The sequence below is a fragment of the Xenopus laevis genome, chromosome 9_10L, assembly GCF_017654675.1.
Source record: "Xenopus laevis strain J_2021 chromosome 9_10L, Xenopus_laevis_v10.1, whole genome shotgun sequence".
Taxonomy (NCBI): Eukaryota; Metazoa; Chordata; class Amphibia; order Anura; family Pipidae; genus Xenopus; species Xenopus laevis.
Window position 1 is genome coordinate 28,252,254 of NC_054387.1, and position 19,405 is coordinate 28,271,658.

At 39.0% G+C, this 19,405-nt stretch overlaps 1 protein-coding gene across 3 annotated transcripts in view; it reads right to left on the minus strand.

Moving 5' to 3' along the window:
* The window catches only part of LOC108700992 (E3 ubiquitin-protein ligase RNF213), a 167,727-nt gene that overhangs the window by 39,352 nt on the left and 108,970 nt on the right, over nucleotides 1-19,405 (minus strand). For all 3 annotated transcript variants that reach the window (XM_018235090.2, XM_018235088.2, XM_018235089.2), the window contains 8 exons: nucleotides 16,534-16,715; nucleotides 13,257-13,377; nucleotides 12,994-13,094; nucleotides 9,079-9,261; nucleotides 7,685-7,851; nucleotides 7,492-7,591; nucleotides 843-957; nucleotides 349-553 (listed from right to left, as the gene is read on the minus strand). In XM_018235090.2, the coding sequence (XP_018090579.1) occupies nucleotides 349-553; nucleotides 843-957; nucleotides 7,492-7,591; nucleotides 7,685-7,851; nucleotides 9,079-9,261; nucleotides 12,994-13,094; nucleotides 13,257-13,377; nucleotides 16,534-16,715 (1,174 nt within the window). The remainder of the gene's footprint in view (nucleotides 1-348; nucleotides 554-842; nucleotides 958-7,491; nucleotides 7,592-7,684; nucleotides 7,852-9,078; nucleotides 9,262-12,993; nucleotides 13,095-13,256; nucleotides 13,378-16,533; nucleotides 16,716-19,405) is intronic.

Here is a 19,405-nt window from a genome sequence, read left to right on the forward strand (position 1 = left end):
AAAGTAGTGGCATAGCTAGCCCCCATGAATCTTGCGGCGGTGCTTGTCACCTCTGAAACATAGTTTGTCCTGTTGCAATAACCCACAGAACCCAATAAGATGTTTTCTTTTAAACTGGTGACCAGCATAATGCTAATAAAAATCTCATATTGCAAAAAAACTGACATTATAACACCAAGCTCACACCTCTATATACCCAAAAGGAAATATCAGTCGTGACAATGCCTTCCAATGGTGAGAGATTCCCCACTGCAGAGCTTATAATCACCTGGTGAACATAACTTCTCTTTATGATGCCTTTGAATATTTACAAACATTAAATGTAGCCATAAAAATGGTTGAACTTACCAGACTGCACTTCAAAAAATATTTCAGCTGCAACATCCAGGGCCAGCCTAATTCTTGCAATGCCGCTGAGAAATTCAACAGATGACTCCTTGTGTGCAGTGCCTTTTGTGCTTTTCAGGTACTGCTGTAGAAAATGTTCTTCATGTTTGAGGTACAAGTGTTTATTGTATTCACCAGAAGACAGATTTTTTTCATACATAGAATCCTAAAAGAAAGATAAACCAAAAGTACGACCATTATACCATATTAATTTCAGAATAAGAAATGATAAACAGAATCTATACTGTTGTGTTTTCATCCATTAAACAAACCAGAAACAAGATCACAATTAGAATAATCTAGACCTGAATACAAGGAAAGAAAATAGTATATGTCCAAGTCTAAAGTCACAGACCATTAGAGGAGCATCTGGCTGACTGAATTAATACAATCACAATTGCCTAATAATTTATGCTTATTTTATATATATATAGGTGTGATGTTACTAGTCTTACCTCGAGGCAGCTAACAAACAGCATGTAAACTTCTCTAATGTCTTGCTTACTAAGCATTACACTTTTGTGCACACTAGATAAATATCTTTGAATATAATTCTTTATTTCAGGGAAGCTGTAAAAAAAAGAAAGGAAATTACTTATGCAAATACAAAATCAACCTGTCACAGTATAAACCTGTGACTGCAGAGAAAAGACTTTTGTCTTTTTCACGTTGTCTGGACATTGTTATTTGCAGCAGACATTTTGTTTCAATGCTGCAATATTAAAGAACTGGCATACTTCCAACTGTTTTTAATACCAAAAGCAAAGGCATGCTCTTTATATTAAAAGGGAACTATCACGAAAATGTAATATAAGCTTCATCATACTGAAATAAGAAACTTTCTAAATACAATTAATTATATGTCCTGTACGGTTTCTGAAATACTCAACTTCATTGCCACTATTCCTCTCACAGCATCTGTTTCTCTTCATTCTGGCTTCATGCAGAAGTTGGGTGTCAGATATCCATTGACGGTTAGATCCAATATATCTTAAAGGGGGGGGCTCCTTTTGCCTAGAAGATGTATTAGTGCTCACTCTATTAAAATCACCAGACATCATGTCTCTCTACATGCAGAATTTGTGCAAAAGGCAGTTATTTTGTTCGATTTTGTTTGTACTGGAATCAGTTATTGGAATGAGCTCTAATTCCTCTGCTAGGAAATGGAACCCCCCTATAAGATATATCGGATCTAACTGTCAATGAATATCTGAAACCCAACTACTGTAGGAAGAGAAAATGAAGAGAAACAGATGCTTTGAGAGGGATAGCGAACATAAACTTGATTATTTCAGAAACAGTACAGATTATTTAATTGATTGTATTTAGAAAGTTTCAGTATGATGAAGCTTATATTAAATTTTAATTTTGGTTATAGTTCCCTTCAAATAGTCATCACTCCCTCCTGATTGCCCAGGGACGTTCAGTTTGCTCAGAATTTGGCTAAAACTGGCCATGTACCTACCACTATTACTGCATAATAATTGATATGTGTATGGTGCCCTGGTGATCCCAGAACAGTGTATATTGGTTGCTTCCGGATCAGGAAGTTTAGAAAATGTATTCTGCCGATGCACCATGTCGGCCAGTTCATTTACTCGCTACTGTCCCGATCTGCACAAACAAATGTAACAATAGGAAGGAGACCACAATGTCTGCAGCACCCACATTTTCTGTCCTTTCATCACTAGAGCCGTGCAGGCAGAGAGGGTACTCATGTCTGCAAAGAGTTTGCAGGTTCTGCATATGTTCTTCAGTTCTTCACACTTAGGGCCTTTAGATTGTAAACTTCACTGGGGCAAGAACAAATGTAAATAATGTATACACTTTTTAAAGTGCTTTAGAATATGTCCATGCTAAATAAAGTATAATAATTCTCCACAATAAAGGGGACTACACTTCTGGAGAATTAAATAGGCTCTCAATCTCAGTATAGACCCCCACCATCTTGTAAAGATACAAGCATTGATTACATCCATAAGCAGCTAGCAATGCATCATTGGTTTTCTCTTGTCTAATCCATGGACAATTGCAAAGTATAATAACTGTTTAGGCCCAAAATGCACTCTTATATGTCTAGTCTACCATAAAAGGACACACCTAGTAAAACAATTACTAGCAAACAATATTGCAAAACATATTGAAGTTGTATAAACTATTATATGTACATATATTTCTCCAACATACTTTGGGGAACACAGGAACCACTGGGTTAAGCTCCTCCAACCAAAATATTCCTCCTCCCCCTCCTTATATTCTCTGTGCTTAACCCTCCTTGCTCAGTTTTTTCAGTGTCCTCGAATAGGAGGTAGGACCTTGGTGCGAGACCCAACACAAGTATTTCTTTGGTCAAGTGAGTTGCACTGATACCAGCTATCGGAAACATACTGCTCCAAGGGAAAGTTCCAACAACGAAACTAGCATCAGTGGCAGTGAAAACCCCCCGCCCCAATGACTGGACAGGGTCTTGGAACCTTGAACGATCCGTGGGAGGATAATTCGGGAGGTTCCAGGAGATGTGGGTACGAGATGTGACACCTGGGTTGAAAGACTGGTCAGCAATGACTACAGATTGGAATTTCAAGCCCCTCCACTTTGGCGCTTCCTCCTCTCCAGGGTTCTGGTAAGGGAGCCAAAGCTGGAAGCCTTTTTTGGAACTGTGCGGACTATTGCAAGCAAACATACTGGTGCCAGTTCCATCTGACCGGCACTTCAACAGATTCTATTCCAATTAATTTACAGTACCAAAGAAGGACGGATCTTTCCGCCCGGTGTTGGTCTTGAAGAGGCTAAACAGGTTCATAAGATACTGCCAATTCCACATGGAATATATCAGCTCAGGCATCAGATCCATGAACATCATGTCCCTGAACATCAAGGACACCTATCTTCATGTCCCCATTTGGCCAGGACACCACAGATTTCTGAGGTTTGCCTTCCTCCAACAACATTACCAGTTTGTGGCCCTACCCTTTGGGCTCACGTCGGCACCATATTTTTACAAAAATAATGGTGTCCATGACAGCAACGCTTCGGCTTCAGGGGATTTTGATTATCCCTTACCAGGAGGACATCCTGGTAAAGGCAGACACCTTGTTGAAGGCTAGGAAGCATGTAACCATCACTGTAGCAACCCTGGAATCATTTGGGTGGATGATCAATCGGCAGAAGTCATCACTAATCCCCAGCCAAGTCATGCAGTTCCTGGGGCTAGTGTTCAATACCAGCTCACAGAGAGTAATACTTCCGAAAGAGACACAGTCAAGGCTCAGGAGCATGATAGGACGACTTCTCCAGACCCGCACGCCTACAGTACTGTATGCAGGTTCTGGGGTTAATGGTGGCAGCAATGGAAGCTGTACCATGGGCCCAGTATCACCTGCGATCTCTACAATTGTGCATCCTGCACAAGTGGAAGAAGTGGTCTCTCGAGCAGACCATGGTTCTCAACAAAATAATGTGAGAATCCTTAGACTGGTGGATGGACACAGCAAGACTGGCTCGAGGAAGGTCATGAGAGGATCCACAATGGACGCTGATAACAACCGACGCAAGTCTGACTGGGTGGTGGGCAAGGCTCGATCAAAGATGGGCACAGGGCACTTGGTCTCCTGTGGAGTCCAGACTGCCCATAAACATACTAGAACTTCGTGCCATCTTTTTGGCACTTATACAGTGGCAGGATCTGCTAGGGCAAAAGCACATAAAGGTGCAGTCAGACAATGCAACTGCGGTGGCCTACCTGAAACATCAGGGAGGCACAAAGAGTGTATCAGCATGGAGAGAGACGTAAAGGATCATGGACTGGACAAAGGACCACAATGTGGTGATAACTGCTTTTCAAACCCCCGGAAATCATAAACTGGGAGGCAGATTATCGAAATCACCTGAACCCAGGATGGTTCACAAAATGGGAACTTTATCCTATTGGAAGACAGGTGGGGACAGCCAGACATCGACCTGATGGCTTCTCGCACACAATGCAAAGGTTCCAATGTTCCTTTCAAGAGCCAGGGATCCAAGAGCAGAAGGCGTGGATGCGATGACATGTCCGTGGAACTTCCACAGGGCATACATTTCCTCCAATTCCCATGATACCACAGATTCTCAAGAGATTTCGACAGGAGAGGCTAACCTTATTGATGGTGGCCCCCTTTTGACCAAGATTTCCCTGGCAGAGGGAAATTGGTTTTGACTTCCAACAAGGCCTGACCTTCTGCGCCAGGGACCTATTCTGCACCACAATCCCGCCCTGCTGTCATTGACAGCTTGGCTGTTGAGATGGCAATCCTGAAGCTTAAAATATGAATGTACATTAAAAGTTACCTATAGGTCATGATCATTTTTTTGCTGAGAGGTTTGTTTATCTAAGTTATTGTTAGTTGAAGTTTCTAAACCGGACTGTTTTGCCAACCCGACTGTCCCATCTCAGCCTGTCAGTTTAAGTTTCTAATGCTAACAGACTCCTGCTGCACAAATATGGCAGGAACATGGGGCATCAGACAGGTAATGCAAAATCACTGTGCAAATACTTTATGGCAAAGTTATAAATAGCTATCAAAGGCAATATTATGATAGATGTAAAAAAAGAGTTTAATTTCTGGTGTCAGTGTCTCTTTAAGGGATTCTCGGTTAAGGTTGTGGAGACCATGATCAGGGCCAGAAAACCCATATCGGCTAAGGCTTATTACACAGTCTGGAAGGTGTAAAAGGCCTGGTACGACAAGCATCAAACAACTTTTGATCAATTGCAGATTGGCAACGTGGTGCAATTCCTACAACAGGGATTGGATGGAGGACTAATGCTCTCTTCACTAAAGCTTCAGGTCTCTGCCTTATAGGTGTTATATGTGGTTTCTCACAGAAGGCCCCAGCACAGGTAAAGGCTCATTCAACCAGAGCTTTAAGCACCTCCTAGGCATGGAGAAACAAGGCTTCTGCAGAGCAGCTGTGCAGAGCGGCGACTTGGTAGTCAGTCCATATCTTTACAGAGTTTAATCGTTTCAATGTGTTTTCTTCCGCCGAGGCGAGCTTCGCTAGGAAGGTTCTTCAGGCCATAAAGCTGACCGTGTCGTCCCTCCCTGATTATTCAGAGGGACTGCTTTGGTAAGTCCCAGTGGTTCCTGTGTCCCCCAAAGGACGTTAGAGAAAAGGAGATTTTTTGTATTACTTACTGTAAATTTCTCTCTCTCTAGTCCATTGGGGAACACAGGACCTCCCTCCCTGTATTATAGTTGGAATTATCTTCTTATGTTGTTGTTATCCTATTCTTGGTTGATATACTAAATTGAGCAAGGAGGGTTAAGCCCAGAGAATATAAGGGGGGGATGAGGAGCATTTTTTAATTGTCAGTGGCCTACCTCCTGGTTGGAGAAGCTTAACCCAGTGGTTCCTGTGTCCCCAAATGGACTAGAGAGAAAGAGATTTAACTGTAATTTATACAAAAAAATCTCCACACCCTTAGGGCCACCCTTAGCAGCAATAACTGCAATCAAGCGTTTGCGATAACTTGCAACGAGTCTTTTACAGCGCTCTGGAGGAATTTTGGCCCACTCATCTTTGCAGAATTGTTGTAATTCAGCTTTATTTGAGGGTTTTCTAGCATGAACCGCCTTTTTAAGGTCATGCCACAACATGTCAATAGGATTCAGGTCAGGACTTTGACTAGGCCACTCCAAAGTCTTCATTTTGTTTTTCTTCAGCCATTCAGAGGTGGATTTGCTGGTGTGTTTTGGGTCATTGTCCTGCTGCAGCACCCAAGATCGCTTCAGCTTCAGTTGACGAACAGATGGCCGGACATTCTTCTTCAGGATTTTTTGGTAGACAGTAGAATTCATGGTTCCATCTATCACAGCAAGTCTTCCAGGTCCTGAAGCAGCAAAACAACCCCAGACCATCACACTACACCACCATATTTTACTGTTGGTATGATGTTCTTTTTCTGAAATGCTGTGTTACTTTTACGCCAGATGTAACGGGACGCGCACCTTCCAAAAAGTTCAACTTTTGTCTCGTCGGTCCACAAGGTATTTTCCCAAAAGTCTTGGCAATCATTGAGATATATCTATATATATATCTATATATATCTATATCTATATATATATAAAGAAGGTCCGCACTCTCAGGACTTTAAAATTAAATAATGTTTTATCAACAAAAAATTACTGACGTTTTGGCCTCTCCGAGTGCAGACCTTCTTTACGGGATAATTATTTCAAAACATTTTGGACACTGCACCCAGGCAAGTTGAACCCAGTGACGACATATATATATATATATATATATATATATATATATATATATATATATATATCTATATATATCTATATATCTATATATATCTATATATCTATATATATCTATATATATTTTATATATATAAATTTTTTATATTTATATATATATTTATATATATATATATATATATATATATATATATATATATATATATATATATATATATATATATATATATATATATATATATATATATATATATATATATATATATATATATATATATATATACACATATACACACACATGTATATATACATGTGTCGAACCCAAACAAAAATGTAAAATGTGGGATCTAAAATCCCATGGGTTGATTTTAAAGCCCCAAGGACCAATCTTCTTCCTGTCTCTTCTTTCATTGCATGGTTGCATGCACAGGAGAGTGAAAAGCCAAACTTTTATTTAAAAAAAAAACACCGCTATTTCATGCTATTGTGCATGCGTGTGCCACGTGAAATTTGAAGAAAGAAAGAAAAGGATCGCTCCGTGGTCCTTACTGAGTTGGTGCAGTTTTTTTGCTGATAGGAACACTGGCTAACTTTTCAATTACAAATGCTGCAGTAACTGATTGGGATTCTTGGTGTCACTGCGTAGCTTATGCCCATGTCTTAACATATACACCATGTTTAACACCTTTAATGGTCTTGCAACATGTTTTAAGCCAAAAACCTGGCTCAAAGTATATTTTGTGATCAATAAAGGTATCATATGCAGCTAGTTAGTGCTTGAAACCAGTTCTTCAAATACGTTATTTATTTTGCAAGTAGCAGAGCTGTTCCACACTACTGATTTTGATTTATAAATTACCTGTACTTTAAGAGCAATTTAAGAACCACCGACCGGATCACTGGGTTTTTATCCACAGACTCATCAAAGGGTGAAAGGCTTTTTGTATAATTCTTGGAACCTTAAACCACATACACAACAATAAAAATCAGTATCATATTATTCAGTGCAGTATAAAATTATTTTAAAACATAATGCCCAGAAAAGAGCTTACCTGATTTGCCAATAAGACACTCTTTGTTAGTTATAAGCAATGAAAGAAGTTGGATAATGACATCTTTGTCAGGGGGTGTGCTGTCCTTGAAACACAGGGTACATATTACATCAATGAAAAATCCATCACACTTTTGTCGAAGGTTAGCATTTCTTTCTATGGCTTCTCTGTAAATTATAACAAATGAATATTTATTTATGATTTGTTTGCGTTACACTTTGTCAGCCTGATATAAGGTAAAACAATTGTGGAATTATCAATAGTACTGTTAGGGTAGAGACACATGGATATTCCGGGAGATTTAGTCACCCAGCGACAAATCGCCTCTTCTTCGCGCAACTAATCTCCCCGAACTGCCTTCCTGCTAGCTAGGATTGAAATCGCTGTTGGGATGGCACTTGGAGCACTTCGTTTTCCGAAGTCGCCCCGGTTTTGTCTCACAAGGAAACTTCGGATGACTTCAAAAAACAAAGCGCTCCAAGTGGAGCGGGCAACGAAATCTCCCCAAATCTCAATGTGTGTCTCTCGCCTTACAAAATGTATCAGCATTATCAGATATCTCTGACAATGGGATAATGGATTTTTGACATGTAAAAGTAATTATATTAAATATGTTAAATTTTAAACTTTTAATGTATACAAAAATAACACTGAAAGTTTAGCACAAGGCTTCCTTTATTAGGCTATTAAGAATATATTTAGAATATATTTAAAGGATTGTAAACCTAAATGTAGGATTTTGCTTAATGAAATCAAATATAACTCTACAATATACATTAATTAAAAAGGTTCAGTTATTTGTAAATGTAGTTGTTATTCAATGCTGTATACATTAAGGATGCACCGAATCCACTATTTTGGATTTGGCCAAACCCCCGAATCCTTCGCGAAAGAGTTTGGCAGAAAACAGAACCGAATTTGCATATGCAAATTAGGGTGGAAGGGAAAAACATTTTTTACTTCCTTGTTTTGTGACAATAAGTCACGCAATTTCCCTCCCGCCCATAATTTGCATATGCAAATTAGGATTCGGTTCGGCCAAGAAGGATTCAGCCAAATCCGAATCCTGCTGAAAAAGGCAGAATCCTGGCTGAATCCCGAACAAAATCCTGGATTCGGTGCATCCCTAGTATATATATTTAGCCTTTGCCATTCTCTACACTGCTGGTTTTGACAGCAGATTTAAAACAATGTTGCAGTAGTCAGCTCCTCCGAGCTAAGACTCCAAATACCACAATGCCCTTCATGTTTTGAGAATAATCAATCTGTAAAGAAGGAATCACAGCTATGAAAGACATTGTGGGGGTGATGAGTTCATATTCATGAAATATTACATATAATAATGTTATTTTCTTCAGTCTTGTTCATAATTAATTTATTAACCAGTTATGTACCTGTGCTTCGCAGACACAGTTATATTAAAGTTTTCAGGAAGTTCAGTTTTACACAAGGGGCAGCTCTTGTGACCCAAGTCTAGCCACTGGCTTATACAAGACTGACAGTAAACATGGTCACATGTCAGGCACACTGGATCTTTTGGGTCATCTTGGCAGACTGGACATGGACTGACACCAAACCTGTAGTGCAAGGAAAAGAAAAAAAAATGTTCTCTATTTATAATAAAGCAAACTATTTTTATAATAATTCAGTAAAATTAAGATGAAGAATTATTTGACAGTTTTGTGACACTTTTTGCTAAAGTTTCATGGACACTGTCCTATAAAAAATGTAAATGAATGAAAAAGTAATGCATGCTTGAGATAAACAGTGGAAAACAGGATTTAACTCAGTGGCATAAATATAGAGGATGCAGACCCCCGCGTTTCTGTTATGGCTCTGTCACATTTAAGTATTCTTAACACTGGATACCAGCAGGGTAGTGTGGTGTGGACATTTTTTAAATATTTAAATATATATATATATATATATATATATATATATATATATATATATATATATATATATATATATATCGTATATACTCGCGTATAAGCCGAGTTTTTCAGCACCCAAAATGTGCTGAAAAACTCAACCTCGGCTTATACGCGGGTCATACCGTAGATACGCTCCTTCCGCGGCCCCAGCAGGACTGTCTGTGACTGACTGTCACGATCGCCGCCCGGAGCAGGTCCAGGAGCTCCGGGCGGCGCGTCCTTCCCTGCCGGCGTTCGCTCCCAAAATGGCGGCGCCCATGGCCGCCACGTGGGTAGTGGCGCCGGCCGCTACCCACGTGGCGGCCATGGGCGCCGGCCGCTACCCACGTGGCGGCCATGGGCGCCGCCATTTTGGGAGCGAACGCCGGCAGGGAAGGACGCGCCGCCCGGAGCTCCTGGACCTGCTCCGGGCGGCGATCGTGACAGTCAGTCACAGACAGTCCTGCTGGGGCCGGGTCACAGGGGGTCGCACTGCTGGGCTGGAAGTCAAAGCTCTGCGGGACAAGAGTTCGATGCTCAACGCTCTCCTTCGATCTTCGCTCTCCAGTTGCTCCCTCTGTCTCTGCAGGGCTCGCAGGGTGCTGGGTGTAAAGGGGAACATTTCTCCAGCCATTTTATGAGGGATTTTGATGTTTTCACCCCGTCGGATCAGCAGTGGCATCACTATGCGTCTGTGCTAGAGAACTGTGTCCTACTGTGTCAGGGTAAGCATATTTTTGCAGTGTCATGTTCCTGCTGATGGAATTATGGGGAGGCTCTTTTAAATAGTTTTAGATAGATTTCTATGCCATAAAACATGATTACACATTTACACATTCACATTTTGAAATCTGACATGGGGCCCCTAGGCTTATACACGAGTCAATACATTTTTCCAGTTTTCTTAGGTAAATTAGGTACCTCGGCTTATACACGGGTCGGCTTATACACGAGTATATACGGTATATATATATATATATATATATATATATATATATATATATATATATATATATATATATATATATATATATATATATATATATATAATATACATACAAATACAAAAGGTCCTCTACACTCAACCCATTCATATATATATATATATATTGAATAGCGTTTGGTTGATGCTTTATAAATATGCATAATAGGACTGATTCGCATCATAGCTGTTGACTTGCAATTTCTAACAGCAATCATCAGTATTGCCTTTGCTTTCATTTTCAAAAATGATTGCTGAATAGTTGGTATCTGCACTTGTGTTTGGTAGCATCTATGTTTGTATATCAGACCCATTGGCAGGATCCTCAGCTACTGCAATGCACAGCGGAATGTATCCACCTTGGGTGCTATGTATTAAGCAAGCATAGAGCCAAGTGATCAGATACTGTCAACTTTTTTTCACAAGCCATTCCAAAGTGTATTGCTTGTAAGTCAATATTTTTCCTGGAACAATTCACTGTTGTGGAAAAATTGATTATTTCAAATGAGACAACAGTGAATATGACATGAATAGATATGTTTGGTGTAAAACACAGTGAGCTGGTATGACCTTTGGAAAGGAGAGATTAGGAAAGGAACATAAACCATTATTTGTACTTTTTATATTGAAACTTTTCCATGTTTAGGATGTAGCCATTACAATTTATTATCATTAACCTTTATTTACCTAGCACCAATGTATTCTGCAGTGCGAAAATACAAAATTGCCTGCCCCTTTAGAGCTTATAAAACACATTCACACACCATAGATGTTTACACATATGTATGTTTTTTAAGTGTAGGAAAAAAACAGGTAACCTGGAGGAAACATACAAAATCCTTGCAGACAGTGCCCTGGCTGGGTACTGGCTGTTACCGGTAACAGTATATTAGCTATGAGACACATTGTCTTAAAGTGGCAGTCATTTGTGTAGTAACTGTTAACACCATAAATGCTTAGATCCACAAAGGAATCTTTATCCTCCCCCTCTTGCTTGGATCAGAATGTTGGTATTATTGAGATATTCTATACTATATAAATTAATGCTACTAAATTGGCCTCCTGATATAAATATAAATGTTATGACAGTCACAGTTCACTAAGGTTCGAATTGTAAATTAGAATTTTCGAGTTGTTTTGTTGGTCAAAACTTACAATTTTAGAGTTTGAAACACCAACTCGAATCAGAGATTTATTGTCCCCTTACCCTGGAGGTAACTCAAATTCGATAAGTCACCCCCTAAAACCTGACGAGTTCATGTAGAAGTCAATGGCAGAGGTCCACTGACCTATTTGAAGAAGTTAATAGCCTTCCTGACATTGGAGTTTTTTACAGAGAAGGGTCAGTAACATTAGTTCAAATTTTAGACATTCGAGTTTTTTCATAAAAAAAACATTCAAGTTTTTTTTAGAGTAAACAGAACTCACATACACTCTAAAATTCAACCTTTGATAAATAACCTCCTAAGAATTCACACCTGATACCACCTTCTTTGTTTTGTAACTGAGCAATTAAGGGAGGAGGTAAAGAACCTTTTTAAGAAGTCCTGGAGAATGGTGCTGCCGTTTCTCTGTGCTTTACCACAATGTTTGGGATACTTTATACAATGGCATTATAATTGTTTCATAAAACCTAGTTATATTCAGGTCCTAAAATTAGTTCATTGTATGTCTTTACCACTGTATTGAACCTGGCTGTATGTTGTGCAGGAAAGCAAAGTAATTTGTTCCCAGATGCTTATGCTATTTAGTTGAACTAACTGTGTAAGCTTGATGCTTTTGGTATCTTGCAATGTCTGCTGAAGTCTGCATTTTCTGGCTAAAATAAAGCACACCTGCACAGTGACAGATTCCATTATCGTACAGGTATGGGACCCGTTATTCAAAATGTTTGGGACCCAGGGTTTTTTGAATAACGGGTCTTTCCATAATTTGGATCTCCATACCTTAGGTCTACTAAAAATATTATTTAAACAGGAATTAAGGTCAATAGGATTATTGTGCCCCAAATAAGGATTAATTATATCTTAGTTGGGATCAAGTACAAGGTACTGTTTTTAATTACAGAGAAAAAGACAAAAAATATGAATTATTTGATTATAATGGAGTCTATAGGAGATGGCCTTCCCATAATTAAGAGTTTTCTGGATAATGGGTTTCCAGGTACAGGATCCCATACCTGTACTTCATATACACTTCATATATGAATCAGCGTTTTCTTCTTCAGTTTTTTACATCATCTAAGAAATATGATGTGACATTGATCACATACTTTACTTGAGCCAATTGTCAGTTTGTGTTTTTTTTTTTTTTTTTAAAACAGACACAGCTCAGCGACTGAACCACTGAATATTTTTTTCTCCCTAAAACTAAACATGCAGGGCATGAAACATTTCTCTGTTTGATTTACATACCTTATTACTGATTTGCCAAATGCTTCTCTGCAATTCTTAAGGACATCAATGACTACCTGGAATGGTCTTTGAGATTTTAAGTCCGTAAATTCTTCAAGACACTATTAAAAATGATGGTATGAACTGGTTACCTCAACACATTTTTAAAGATATAGTATTAGAAATGTAAGGAAAAAGCAATAACATCATTCCTACATATCAATAGCAATGGACAGTAAACTGACATTGCATCATGATTATTAATATTGTGTACATTTACTTACCTTGCCCAATAATCTTGTTTTCTCTATTAAAAGTGTCTGCATTTCTGAACTCTGAGTGGTTTCATCCATTAATACATGTTCTACAAACAAAGCCATGGAAAACACACAGTTCCATTCAGCTCTGAAGAAAACAAGGGCATTATTAGTGACTGGTAACTTCTCAAATGGATGCATGGAAGCCATGCTTTTAATGTTTGAATGAACACTTAATCCATTAACAAAATATTCTGCTGAATAGCAAACAAAATCTTCGCCTTAATTTGCATACGTATATTTCTGATCAGGGGACTAACTGCTAAAATCTGCTAATTAATATTCCCAGCCCTTAAGGACAATGACACATGGTGCTATTTGTAGCTCACAGTTTTGTCGCAACTACTAAACTCCAGAAAATACCCTGCCATAGACAATAAAGAGAATTGTCTCTGCTAAATCACTCAAACCGTGTAATTGCTCAAAAATGTCTATGAATGCATATCTGAGTTATCTTGTATTCACAGTAGAATTTTATTTCATGTGGATGATTAAATGACATTAAATATGGGAGCTTCAAACACATTTCAATAAGGGAGCTCCATTCCCTGCTGTGAGTATTTCCTGTTCATACCTTGCTTGTTTCTTCACCCATATAACATAGGATGGAGATTACAACAAAGGGATTAAATAGTAGCCGATTACAGATGGGAGGAGTGTGGGAGGAAAATGGCTGAATTGGGTAGTATGTTCTAAGCAGAGAGAGGAGTTGGAAGCAACTCGGACAATGGCTACTGAACCACAATATTGGAATTTAAAACCACCATTTTAACTAATGAAGGGAGGCCTGGAGACCAACATTCGTCCCACTAATGACCTATGAACTCTTAGGGGCACATTTACTATGGGTCGAATATCGAGGGTTAATTAAGCCTCAATATTCGACCATTGAAGTAAAATCCTTCGACTTCGAAGTCGAAGGATTTACCGCAAATACTTTGATCAAACGATCAAAGGAAAAATCGTTCGAATCGAACGATTTGAAGGATTTTATTCCATCGATCGAAGAATTTTCCTTAGATCAAAAAAATCTTAGAAAGCTTATGGGGAAGGTCCCCATAGGCTAACATTGGTGCTCGGTAGGTTTAAAGTGCCGAAGTAAGTAGTCAAAGTTTTTTTTAAAGAGACAGCACTTCGACTATCGAATGGTCGAATAGTCGAACGATTTTTAGTTCGAATCGTTCGATTGGAAGTCGTAGTTGAAGGTCAAAGTAGCCTATTCGATGGTCGAAGTACCCCCCAAAAAAACCTTTGAAATTCTACATTTTTTTACTTCGAACTTCACTCGAGCATAGTAAATGTGCCCCTCTATCTGTGCAACGTGAAGGAACAGTAATATCAAGGACTGCACTATACCAGCCTATCTGTGTATTGGCTACACATAGACTATCTGTAAGTCATTCTAGGCAAGTCTCAGGTTATCACACACTGCTGTCTGCCGTATTGTAGATACAGGTCGTCACTTACTAGTACAGTACACAAATCTCACACGTAGGCCGTATTACTTATGGTTGCCACCTATCCGGTATTTCACCGACCTAACTGCTAAAATACCAGCCAAGGCCAGGGCTGGTATTACAAATTTACTGACAATGTAGCTGCTGGTAATTTTGTAATAAATTTTCAATCTACTCCCGGCCTGGCTCCGATCCAACCCCAGTTAACTGGTCTAGCTACAACATTGCCATATTCCTTCATGATTCCACACGCCATGACTTGGCCCTACCCCCTCATGGCACCACCACTGTGACATCACTGGGCTGACAATTTACATCACAATCTTCCCCCTCTGGACTCACTCCCCGCCCGGTAAAGATTTGCCAATAAGTTGGCAACCCTAGTATTACTGCAGGACTCACTTTGCTGCTGGAGTACAATCCTCCACAAAGCTGAGGCTCTTTTTGTTTCCTGCACTTGGCCATGTAACCAAGTATAGAAGAGGGTGATGAGGCAAGCAGCTAATCCATGGGTGTCTCTAGGGCTGCTGCTGTCTAAGGAAGTAGCCCCAATGGCGTCCCTTCACCCACTACGCGCTTAATAACTGGAGCAGGTCAAGAGAGTGCAAAGAGTCTAATATAGTGCTCTCTGCACTAGAAATGCCAATTTTACATTTAAAAAAACAGTAATTCATCTCTTAAAATTACCAGAATTAAAAAAAATCTACTCTGAGTAGATAATCAACCACTGCAAATCACCCTCTGTACACAATCCTTTAGCCAGTTTCCTCTCCATGTACAATAAGAATTTCCAAGACCAACAAATCCAAATAGATCACTATTATATCTATCAGACCTACTGCAACCCCACTGACAAGCTTCCTACTTACTTCAACATACAAAGCAAAGCATACATCAAATTTGTCTGACTTTACCTATCCTTCATAAAGACATGCTAATTACTACTCATAACGCCCTTCTCCAGAACATTATCTATAATGTGATCTCAACAAACCGTCAAATATTTTGCCAGACTTTACAGGCTTATAATTGTCAGGCTGAGATCGTAACCCCTTTTTAAATATTGGAGTTACATCAGCTTTCCTCCAATTCATAGGTATCATACCAGATGAAAGTTAGACAGAATATACAAAAAGAGGCCTAGCCATCCTGGGTTCAGCCACTGTCTTGAATAAATTGGGCCACATGTGCCATCAAGTGTGTATACACTGAAAAAAAGTCCTGATTAAGCACATCTTATTTATTTTTATCCTTTATAAACAATTTATTGCAATTATTTAGGTAGAGAGGTAGAGAGTCACACTCTCTTCCGTTATCTTTTTACTTTTAATATACTTATGGGGGTTGTTCACCTTCCACCACTTCAGTTCAGTTGGTTTCAGATAGCTCACTCTAATATTGAAGTATAAAGTTAAATTTTTCACCTTCTTATGTCTTTCCAAAGCAGTTCTGGGGAGGAGTCACCGACTCTGCAAACTGTTCTAAACTCGTGCATTTAGTTGATACATTTCCCAAAAGCTACATGTTTAACCTCCATTATATCAAATTAATAATGTGTTTTTATATAACCCTTCATATATGTAAAATATCAGTTTATACATATCAACTACTACTAGTATGGTATAAGAGCAACTGTGAGCATAAATTGATTAATTGATTGAATGGTTCTGTAAATATATTATATACATAAATAACAGACATGTGTTTTTATTAAAGATTAGAAATCTTTGGTTAATCATCAGCTGACATATTTTGTGATGTGTAAAAACAAACATTAAATTGCTTACCTTATATTTTCAATTGCCTGTTTGCTCCAAGAACTGGAGTCCTGTATGTAATTCTCTGAACAAATTATTTCAATTGGCACTTGAATATTTTTTACTTTACGCAACCATGCTTGCGGGTTCGGCTGTACCAAGGTGTTTTTGAGTATTTCTAGACAGGCGATACCAGAAAATATATCAAGAATCTAGGATTTAAAAATGATAATATTAGGATTTTCAAAACAATGGCTTTATACAGACGAAGTAGAAAATTACCTTATTTAAAAAAGAAAAAATTTCCATGCATAACATGCAAAAATGTGTTTACCCTTTGAATGGTATACATAGGGGCACATTTACTTAGTTTGAGTGAAGGAATAGAATAAAAAATACTTCGAATTTCGAACGTTTTTTTTTGGCTACTTCGACCATCGACTAAGACTTCGAATCAAACAATTCAAGCTAAAAATCGTTCGACTATTCGACCATTCGATAGTCGAAGTACTGTCTCTTTAAAAAAAACTTCGACCCCCTACTTCGCCAACTAAAACCTACCGAACATCAATGTTATAAACAAAAAAGAAGAAAGAAATGACCCATCCAATTGCACCACCCCATTAAGGTATTGCCAAACTCAAGTGAAGTAATTAATAAAACTTAACTTTTAATAAACTATTAAAAAATAGTCTAGAAAGCACCATTAAAAAGAAGGTAGAGGTAAGGAGGCTGGTAGACTGAAAACCAGGGGGTTGGAGGGGTTTTACGAGTCAGAAGTGACGGTTGGTTCAGAAGAGCTGATGTATAAACAACCAGCACATTGTTAACACTATATATCTGTGCGTACACCAGTAGTGCCCCGAGTGCAGCCACCCCTTCACCCACTTCAGGATCCCTCCCTTCAGGTGTGCGGGCGAATCGCTAAGGATCCGAATAGCAAGCCTCAGTACATTTAAATCGTTCCAGAACTCTGTGTATTAGAGTATTAGCTTCAATTAGTAAAACCACGGATCGTATATTGAGCCAACCCCTTCACCCTCAAGAGTCCCCTCCCGATCCGATTGCCCCCGTGATAATTCTTTGTCCCTACCAGACGCCTACCTAACCAAAGCTAAAAGTGCGCCTCTTTTAGCTTTGGTTAGGTAGGCGTCTGGTAGGGACAAAGAATTATCACGGGGGCAATCGGATCGGGAGGGGACTCTTGAGGGTGAAGGGGTTGGCTCAATATACGATCCGTGGTTTTACTAATTGAAGCTAATACTCTAATACACAGAGTTCTGGAACGATTTAAATGTACTGAGGCTTGCTATTCGGATCCTTAGCGATTCGCCCGCACACCTGAAGGGAGGGATCCTGAAGTGGGTGAAGGGGTGGCTGCACTCGGGGCACTACTGGTGTACGCACAGATATATAGTGTTAACAATGTGCTGGTTGTTTATACATCAGCTCTTCTGAACCAACCGTCACTTCTGACTCGTAAAACCCCTCCAACCCCCTGGTTTTCAGTCTACCAGCCTCCTTACCTCTACCTTCTTTTTAATGGTGCTTTCTAGACTATTTTTTAATAGTTTATTAAAAGTTAAGTTTTATTAATTAATTCACTTGAGTTTGGCAATACCTAAATGGGGTGGTGCAATTGGATGGGTCATTTCTTTCTTCTTTTTTGTTTATATTAATCATTATTTGACCCTGCACACCTTCCTTTGTACTTGATGGATGGTGCTCCCCAACCCCTAATTTGTTAATACCGAACATCAATGTTAGCCTATGGGGAAGGTCCCCATAGGCTTTCCTGTCAATTTGGGATAGATGTAAAATCGTTCAATTGATGGATTAAAATCCTTCGAATCATTTCATTCAAAGGATTTAATCGTTCGATCAAACGATTTTTCCTACGATCGATCGAACGAATGAAATGCGGTAAATCCTTCGACTTCGATATTCAAAGTCGAAGGATTTTACTTCATTCTTTAATTAACCCTCGATGCCCCATAGTGTAAGTAAGGTTTGCATTAAGATAGTTACATAGTTACATAGTTAAATTGGGTTGAAAAAAGACAAAGTCCATCAAATTCAACCCCTCCAAATGAAAACCCAGCATCCATACACACACCCCTCCCTACTTTTAATTAAATTCTAAATACCCATACCTATACTAACTATAGAGTTTAGTATCACAATAGCCTTTGATATTATGTCTGTCCAAAAAATCATCCAAGCCATTCTTAAAGGCGTTAACTGAATCAGCCATCACAACATCACCCGGCAGTGCATTCCACAACCTCACTGTCCTGACTGTGAAGAACCCCCTACGTTGCTTCAAATGAAAGTTCTTTTCTTCTAGTCTAAAGGGGTGGCCTCTGGTACGGTTATCATCTTTATGGGTAAAAAGGTCCCCTGCCATTTGTCTATAATGTCCTCTAATGTATTTGTAAAGTGTAATCATGTCCCCTCGCAAGCGCCTTTTTTCCAGAGAAAACAACCCTAACCTTGACAGTCTACCCTCATAATTTAAGTCTTCCGTCCCTCTAACCAATTTAGTTGCACGTCTCTGCACTCTCTCCAGCTCATTTATATCCCTCTTAAGGACTGGAGTCCAAAACTGAACTGCATACTCCAGATGAGGCCTTACCAGGGACCTATAAAGAGGCATAATTATGTTTTCATCCCTTGAGTTAATGCCCTTTTTTATGCAAGACAAAACTTTATTTGCTTTAGTAGCCACAGAATGACACTGCCCAGAATTAGACAACGTGTTATCTACAAAGACCCCTAGATCCTTCTCATTTAAGGAAACTCTCAACACACTGCCATTTAGTGTATAACTTGCATTTATATTATTTTTGCCAAAGTGCATAACCTTGCATTTATCAACATTGAACCTCATTTTCCAGTTTTC